Raw genomic sequence first — 10,020 nt, 5'->3', positions numbered from 1 at the left:
TGAGTATATTTTTAAACACATTTAGTACAAATTATATGTGTAATGTAATGAATATTTTTAATTCATTTGTAGAATGCTACTTTTGCATCCCTTATGCATTTATTTGTTTATATTAACTTGTATGTGTGTATATAGTAAACATAATAGTATATATTTACTTCAAATTATTTTAGCTTTTAAGCCAAAAACTTATTTATATAGTGAGTTCCTACATTCATCTGTGTCCCTACCATTACCCTCTGTTTATCTTTGTGCAATAATAACTTGTATAAATTAGTGTTTCATTTTTCATTTTATTTGCGTTTAAGGAAATATTTGTTTTGTTTATATTTTTAAAAAAAATTATCACATTTAAATCATTGAATTTATTTACAATGTAATTACATGCTGTAAGATTTTTTTGTTTTTTTGAAAGATTTTTTTGCAACTACATTTTAAAGCAAAGAATGTTCTAGATTTCATTAACCACATAGAGTGTTGAGCAAAGAATGTTTTGCAATGAATGTTCAAATTTAATGTAAACTAAAAATATTTCAAAAAAGTTTAATTGAAAATCTATCTTGTACAGAATATTATGTATCTAAAAGATTGAATTTGTTGACAATGTAATTATATGCTGTAGGATTTTTTTTTCCTTCTTAAAGTAAGTAAAGAATGTTCTAAATTTCATTAACTACATTGAGTGTTTAGCGAAGAATGCTATGCAATGAAGCAAAGAATGTTCTAAATTTAATGAAAACTAATATTTCAAGAAAGTTTAATTTAAAATCTATCTTGTACAGAATGTTACGTATCTAAAAGATTGAATTTGTTTACAATGTAATTATATGCTGTAAGAATTCTTTTTTAAAGCAAACAATTTTTTTTTTACAACTGCATTTTAAAGCAAAGAATGTTCTAAATTTCATGAAAACTAATAATATTTCAAAAAAGTTAAATTGAAAATCTATCTTGTACAGAATATTATGTATCTAAAAGATTGAAAATTTTAGTCAACTCAACTATGTATATTGTACTGTTCATGTGTGTACTTTTTTCCCATAGTGTAATTTTTTTTTCCAAATGTATAATTGAAGGTTTTGGATTCAGAAATAGCAGTTTTTTACATATTGTACTGTGTACATGAGTGTATTGTTTTTTCTAATGTGATAATTTTTTATTCCAAAATATATTGAAGGGCTTAGATTCAAAAATAGTATTTTTACACAATATGTTATACTATTTACACGAGTGCACTTTTTTAAAGTGGTATTTTTTGTTAATAAGTGAAGTTGCAAGTTTTTCGTGCTAAAAAGGATTGAAATTCACTGAAGATTTGTAAGCAATTTTAAAAATAACAAAAACACACGAATAAAAAAATTTGAAAATTTTTATTTTATATGTTTATACAGTGTTAGTTTTTATTTTTATTTAAAGGGACAGAATTTCAGTACGGATCATTATGTGTATTGTTAAATTATTGAAATGAATATAACATTGTTAATCAAATATTCATTTGTTAGCATTAACACCTTTTCCAATACTAGGGATGTAAACATTTCATTGCCTAGTACAATACCTAGTGTTATTACTTCATTTCAATAAGTTTTCTAGTTTAGGAAATAGCTAACTTAATTTTTTTTTCTCTTTTGTATTTTTATTAAATACTCCTTAAAAAGGCATAGTATCATTATTAATTTACATTCCAAGTGATAAAATGACCTCCTTACTTGATAGAGTTTGGGACTTCTTGCACTTTAGCAATTTTTGCTCGAATCGTTGCATTTTTAAAAATTTGTGGAATTCCGAAGGGAAAAAAAAAACATTGAATTTGCATCATGACTAACTTGCAACACTACTCATAAGTAATTTATACACGTCAAAAATAAGTTAGACAGCAAAAATGCAAAAGAAATGGATAAATGTTTTTTTTAGCCGCTTTTAAAACTTAAACCAGGAACTGAATTACATTTAAGTCCAATTTGGATGTTTTTTCTTTTCACTTTCCCTTCTTTTGCTTTTACTTGACAAATATTGAATTAAACCCTTCAATTGTTAAATAGCATTTATTTCTTTTTTTATCAGACTTGATCAGTTTTATGTTCTTAAATTATTTAAAAGCTTTTAGTTGTAGTGTTATATATTATGTTTTAATACTTCCTGTGATTTTTAAAACTAAATATTTTAGTCTAACTATTGTATGATGGCATTGTGGTTTGATAAAATGTCAAAAAATGTTTGAATCGCACAATGGAGTGTCAGAATGTTGTGTACTTTTTATTGTGTCGTATTTTATGGACCAAATTTATATTTTCTAGTCAACTTTTAGTTTGTTAAAAACATATATTTTAAAAAATGCAGGTTTTGTCTAAAAAAAAATATTTTTTTTTGAGTTTGCACTGATGCTTTAGAGATTTTATTGATAAATTCTGAGTGTATTGTTTCATCAGTGTTTCAAACCTGCTTTTTCCCTTTAATCGATTTAAATCTAGCCAAATTATAATTTATTCCATTCCTATTTATCATTAATTCATTTTGAATGATTAATATATCTTAATTAATTTTTCTAATTAATTATAAACCATGATAATCATTAATGATAACAGCAAAATTATTGTTTGTTATTTTTAAAATATTTTTTTTTATTTCAATATTTTTTATAGAATTGTTTTCTTTATAATGATATTTATTGAATTATAATGTTATGTATTCGTTACAATTTGCATCATCGTTTTTGTTGATGATTTCTTCATTAATATTTATAATTCATTTTTAAAATTATGTGCAGCCCTGCATGACAATATAAACAATGAAGAACTGTTTCTTAAGTGTGGTTTTAAATTACGAGCTTTCACTATAATTTCCTGTGATGTCACTCGAACTTGTCAGCTATAAAGAGAGCTAGGTTGCATTGGGTACAATTTATTGCAAATTTAACTTCATTTTAACAATGGCCATTTTTTTTTTTACCTTTCCAATTTATTATAGAATTAAACCTAATGCTGTTTGCATACTCTTCATTAACATTTGTGTTTTCTATAAAATAAAATAGTCTTTAATATATATACCAGATTGTTATAATGCAAACCTTAAAATATGAGGCACTGTGTTATACTGAGTCTTGTGTTATATGGATAATTTTACATTAGTGTTTTGGCGTTTTCAAGAAATTTTCATATTTCAAACTGTCTGACCTTAAAAAGTTCCCCTATAAGTTCCTGAATAAGAAACAAAAAATGATTTTTAAATATTGAGTCCTTTACAGTTTTTTTACGACTCCGCCAGAGTTAGTAGATTTATATGCTTGCTTCTTTACAGAACCCTTAGTGGAGAATTGCAAGGATGTAAATTAGGAGCCCTTGGAGGTCAACAATGAAAATTACTATATTCTCCAATGCCCTTTATATATTGTTTTAATTTTCATTTACTAAGTAAAAATAAAGAGAACGAAAATTGACGAAACATGACTGACATTGAGCAATTAAGGAATTAAATAGAATTTGTTTCTTAAGTGTTAAATTTTTATAAAATTGGCAGCTATTTTTTTATTTTTACGAAATGTGTTAAAATGTAATAATAGCCATTGCTTGCTTATTTTAAAAATGTCTTTAAAATACCAAAAAAACAATATAGAAATCATAAATAAATACATTAGAAAGTCACATAGCCACTGTGGTACTATAAACAAAAGGCATCATCAGTACTGTGAGATACGGAGTGTATCTCTGTACTGATGATGGTCCTTGCTTGAAGTACTGAAGCGACCGTCTCTCTTGCCAACTACTATACTTGTGCTTTCCGCCTCGTTCCTATGTTATTTTAATAACAGCACAAAAGAGTACACTTCTTTTTGATAATTACCTCTTCTGACAGCTTTTTTTTTTTTTAATGCTTTGTGTTCATTTGTTTTGTTTTAGATGGATATAAATAGATGTTTTCTTATGTATGTACATAATTTTATATAAATATATTTGCCATCTTTTAGTAAGCACTTTTTTATGATGTCTATACACTCTAAAGCTTTCTTCTCTTACTTCAATTGTAAGTGCTGTAGAAAAAAATCTAGTCTTAAATTTTAAGGCTATATTGTAAATTATGCATTCTCTTATATATAAAAAAAATTTATGTATTTATAATTGTATATTAAAAATACATTATAATTTATATGCTTTCTGTGCTTTAATTACAGGACAGGATTAAGAATTTAATTAGAAATTTATATCATAATATACTGGGCGATTATGAAATATTGTCATTATAAGATCTCCCGGCAAAATACTATACAAGGAAAATGAATAAAATTCATCTAATTTCACTCGACAATATGAAAAAAAGTTTCAAATATATATAAAATAAGTAAGTTTTTTTTAGTTTACCATTTTGTTGGATTTATTTGTAATCTAATTACTTCGAATGTTTATGATAAAAATTATTTGCAGTTATTCTAAAACTTAATTTATTTTTGTGTTGTCACATAAATAACTTTTATTACTAATTTTCTTAATCTTGATAGAATCAAAGTTTTATTGGTCACTGAGAGATTGTACCTTGTTACAATACTACAAGTTACAATACCTTGTGCTTTTTACTTATCTGACATTAAATTTTATTTTGAGTTTTATGAATACAGGGTTTAAAAATACAATCTAAATTTTTTTCTGCAAAATTCTATAAAACCACAAATCTTATTAAATACGAGTTTGTAAACTACTCTAGACGCCTGGATGTTGCTCAGTTTTGTTTGTAAACAAATTTTAAAATTTCAGTTATTAATAAGATTTTTTTTGCTGGTTTGCAAAACACAATTGACATATTTTTCTTTTCATAAAATGTGCTTATTTATACCTGCAGACAGGAATCATTGTAAGAATTTTAAATAAGATATGCGATTCTCGTCTCTGTTTATGAAAATGTTAACATAGCAGAAACTATGCAACATACTGTAAAAATAACAGGTTTTCTAAAAAGTGTTATTTCGTAGGTGATAACTTTATTATTTTTTTTATGTATATGGCTTATAGAGGGGAAAAAAAAGACAAACACAAATCAATAACTTCAGAAATGATTTATTTTCACACAATTGAATATTTTCCAAAAGGAAAAAAAAATCATTAAATGAATTATTTTCAAGAAAGAATCATAACTTAAACATCAAATTAAAGGATACAAATACACTTTGGTCTTTTGCATAGAGGTATTTCAAAGTTTATATTACAAAGAAAAAAAAATAGTCCAACCTTCAATTTGCTATTTACAGAACCGTGTTTTCATTTTTTGGAAGCTACTGTACATATTCACAAGGAAGACATAGTCTGAGAAAAAGGCACTATATATATATATATAACATTTAACTTATGTACCAAATGAAATAAACGGTAACTTGAAGCATTTGGTTTCTCAAAGTCAGTCCTGTTTATTTTCAGACATCAAACTAACTAGCTTTGTTCATCAAGAACGTTTTAATTTCCACTTAAACTAAAAAAATATTATTGTTCAAGCTAGTTATGATTCATACTAGTTTTTAATAAATTAATTCAACTGGCTTACCGGAAGAAAAAAAAAATTGTTTTAATTTTTTCCCCTATTATTTCTTCATTGAAAAACATGTCACAATTAGTTAATAAAAATGAAATTTTTTTCAGAAAATCATATATTTTTAATTATTTTTATATTATTTACCAAAAAGAAGTTTAAAAAAAAACATTTATCAAATATATTAAGAATGTAATGCAATTTTAAAAACAATTTAGCTGGTTTACATTGATTAAGAAAAAAAATTATAAATTTTAAATGCTAGGATTGATCTTGTTTTGAAATCAATTACTTCAACAATTTTTTTTTTTTTTACATATATAAAATAGCAGCAACAGGAAGTAGAAAAAAAGTAAGCATTAATAGAACTACTAACTGCAAAACGACTAGATCATTTTTTTCCCCACAGCACATGAGTATCAAGAAAATGCAGTCTTTTAGTAGTTAATCAGACATCTTGATTCAGGAAAAAGAAAAAAAAAACACAAATAAAAAGATTATTTCAACTGAGCTTAAAGAACAGTCATTTTAGGGGGGGAAGGTGAATTAAAAAGTAACAATATTCTATTTAATACAAGCACAGAACAGATTTTACTTTTCCTCAAATGCATGTTATAATAATCTTTTTTTCCTGTCCAATGAAAAATAGCATTAGAAAATTATTAAAGTTTAACTGTAATAACTTTATTGCATTAAATTGCAATTATTTATGGAATTAAACAAATGTATTCAAATCAATATTGTTTCATGCACAATGAATGTGAATTGTTATTTATTTGCTGCTTTCATTATAGTTTACTCTTAGTTTAAATGAAAATAAAATAAAAATAATTGAACTGAGAGATTATTTATACAAGGTGTTCTGTAATATCCACCCTTTACTTACTGAGCCGGCAGTAAAATTTAAGTGAAGAAATAAATAAAAATGCTCTTAAATTCTAATGAATCACTACTGATGTTTAATAAAACCTTTACTAAAACTTGTAATTTATCATCAAAAAGTAATATTCGCAATGAAATAAGTAAAAATAGCTAAAATTTCATTTGCAGAAGAAAATAGAAATTTATTTTAAGTAAAATCAGTGAACTGTACTTACAGAAAGCTTTAAAAAAAAAAAAAATACAGAAAATTACTTTTTAATTCACCCTTGTCTTCCTATCAAAAATATCTGACATTAAATTACAGTTTGAATTTAAAAAAAACCAAACTGATATAGGAACTAGAATAAGGTTTATATCGTAGCACAACTTACTTAGAAACTGTGCTAACCTTATAAACACAACATTTAAAAAAAAAAACTTGAAATAGTGAGAAAGCACTAAAAACTAGATAATTTTTTTTCTTCTTTCGTTCATTTAAATTTACGATTTCAAAAACTGGTAAATATATATAACAGAAATATTTCATGAACATTGAGTAAAAAGATTTTTTTACAATAAATAGAAAATATTTGAATTAAATACAACAAAAGTAATTAATGCTTCCTCAGTCTTTTTCAATAAATATCCATTCATAACTTTACAATCATCTACATTACTTTTTTTTCTATATTATGTACATATCTACAAAAAATAGAGGATTATTTATTATAAGTTTCTCCTAGTCAATCATAAAGTACATAAACATACAAAATTTTCAAACTGAACGAATACTCATGAACTTGTAAAATAATTATATTTAAAACTGAATCTAACAATCAAAGTAAATTCTTGATTTAATAAAATTAACTAGACATTTCTAACGAATAATTTTCAGCTTTTGGTTTCAGTCAAATTTAAAGCTAAAGTTTCCATAACATGATATAATTATTTTTAAAAGATTAAATAAAACACAACTTCTGTTACAATTTTCTAAGTACCAGAAACTTTTTTTAAATAATTTATTAATATAATTAAAATAGATCACAACCCTCAAAAATTATTATTTTAGCAATAGCAGTATGAAAATTGCTATAAAGAGAGAAAAATGCATTGTTTAATAAAAATTAAAATATTTACATTAAAAATCAACACTATAAAAATATTAAATTGATTTAAGCCAAAATTATTGATCAACTTTAAATGTTAAAAAGAATATTAGATCTAATCATTTCTCAAAAATGTAAATATTTTGATATTCTCAAAAATATAAACTATTAAACTGATTGATTGTTTTTGTAATCTTTTAATTTTGCAGTTAAATCAAAACATTTCTTTCTTTTTTATTTAAATAAAACTATGACAAAAGAAAGTTTCCTTTCATGCAATTGATAGGCAACTTATAAATAAGAAATTTACAGTTATGTAAATGATGTTCCATTATTTTGACAGTAACACCATATCTAAATTAATATTCAATGTATTTTAAAATATTTTTTTAAGATGTGCAGTTCTTAATAAAATAAATAATTTTACATAAATTATTTACTTTCATGTTTAGAATTTTTTTCTCCTGAGTACTTTTCTTAATAAAACCACTATAATTATACATTATAATTATTCTTACTAGGCTAAGTTGAATATAAATTTCTTAGTATCCAATTTATAATAGTGTTAGGCTATCAAGCAATTTGATTAAAATTGCATTAATTTTTCTCAACTTATAAATTACAATAAAAAGTTTAAGCGAAATAGTATTCATTATATTATGATAAATTGCTAATATACATTACTAATCTTATTTGGAATTACTGATACCTGAGAGAAATTCAAAGTAATAACTCATGGAATTCTTTGCATTCCGGAATGTTACCCTACACATTGAAACTCAAGTTGCACACTTAAAAAATATTTATTGGAATAGCTGCACATTTAAATCTTTTCTTAATAAACTCCTGGTAGAATTTACATATATATTTTGTTAAAATCTATAAATTCTTTTTCTTATAAAAATACCATTGTCTTCCTAACTAAACATCAAAAATAGGTATCAAGCATAATTCATATAACTTAGCGAGGAAATAAAATCTAGACCACACAATGCATGCTTGTATATTTTTAAATAGTTGCCAAATGAAGAATATTTAGATTAGAAGATGATTGTATTCAACATTTTTACAAAACTTGTAACTCTTTTAAATGAAACTTCAGTTTATACCATGAATCTGATACACTTTAGAACAGATTAATATGGTTTTAAAAGTTAAAAAAGATATAAATGCATTGGCAAAAACTTTATAAGGCACATAAACAATATAATTAATGCACAATACATTAAAAATCACAGGCGACTTTATGGTATATATAAGTCGTAATATTATAATTTGTAAATATTGAAGAAGAAAATAAAGTGTGTCCACAATGTATTCTATAAATCCAGCATAATCTCAATATACTTTAGGTGAAGTTTACACATAGAAGATTATTAATTGATGAAAAAACATCAATATGTACTATTTTAATGCTTTCTGTTTATTTGGTTCATTTATTTTTTTAACGATGGTTTGTAAATAGAGCCACTACCATGTATTATTATAACTCTTATATGTCTTATAAAATAAACCCTTATGTAAAATTTATTTTCCATTTAATAAAAGGTAAGTGGCATTTTATTTTCGTCTTAAATTATAAAACAGCACATTTTGAAGTACTAATTCAAATTTATCTGCTACTAAGAATAATTTATAATTCTTCAATTAACCCTATTCTCATGAAATGTTTAGACTTAAAACGACTGCAGAATCTGAATAAGCGACAAAATTCGAGACTTGTAAGTTCTATTTGAGGATAAAATATTTAAAATATCATTTTTAAAAAAAACTTCACTTATATGGAATCATATTTGAAAAGAAAAAAATAAATGAACAAGCCAAAGATAGTGTTAAGAGCAATCCCAAACATCAATCAAAATATATGTATAAAGCATCAGTAGCATCACACAAAATAGATTCCAGAAAGTTTAGAAGCTCATTATAGCAGAAGAATAATTCCGAGGCAATACAACAAACATTATTTTCCTGAAAATTCTCTTTTTGCAAGTCAAGAGAAGGGGTTTAAGTACAGACTGATAGATGCTCTGCATCCTTTCCTCAGTTAGTTTCACTCGGAAACGAGTTTTCCAATTTAGGACTAGCTGCTCATCCATTTGGATCGGACTCCAACCACAATGGGCAAGATGTATAATGGGCAGAAACATACTTTTCGATTTCGGTACATACCTCTCGTAACACTTTGCCACAATTTATAACTGAATTTGCATAAATAAGTTCGCACAATTATTATTTATTAGGTTGTCACAGTGAAGTCCTCGCTCTGCTCGATGCAGAGTGAACTGTGGCTCCGACGTGGTGCCTTTCTCCGTGCCCACATTCTGGATCCTGGAAAAGAAATGAAATAATTTAACAAATGCACATACTGCAATAATCAAATAAAAAACAGTGCTTGTGAATTTCTTATTGATTCAAGAACAAATCAATGTATAGGGCTTAACAAACATTCAATAATTATATATCATTTTAAGTATAAAATTAAAGTTATTAATATTATTTACATAATAAAATGTTTAAAATTGAGTGCTTTTCTCAAATCGGT

General features: G+C 24.8%; 1 protein-coding gene across 3 annotated transcripts in view; it reads right to left on the bottom strand.

Moving 5' to 3' along the window:
- Positions 1–5,029: 5,029 nt before the first annotated feature.
- LOC107447537 (protein spitz) overlaps positions 5,030–10,020 on the bottom strand; it is a 114,732-nt gene continuing 109,741 nt past the window's right edge. For all 3 annotated transcript variants that reach the window (XM_016062466.3, XM_043052245.2, XM_071179480.1), the window contains one exon: positions 5,030–9,806. In XM_016062466.3, the coding sequence (XP_015917952.1) occupies positions 9,723–9,806 (84 nt within the window). In that variant the 3' untranslated portion in view covers positions 5,030–9,722. The remainder of the gene's footprint in view (positions 9,807–10,020) is intronic.

Source organism: Parasteatoda tepidariorum, chromosome 4, assembly GCF_043381705.1.
Source record: "Parasteatoda tepidariorum isolate YZ-2023 chromosome 4, CAS_Ptep_4.0, whole genome shotgun sequence".
Lineage (NCBI taxonomy): Eukaryota > Metazoa > Arthropoda > Arachnida > Araneae > Theridiidae > Parasteatoda > Parasteatoda tepidariorum.
This window is presented reverse-complemented; position numbering and strand designations above follow the sequence as displayed.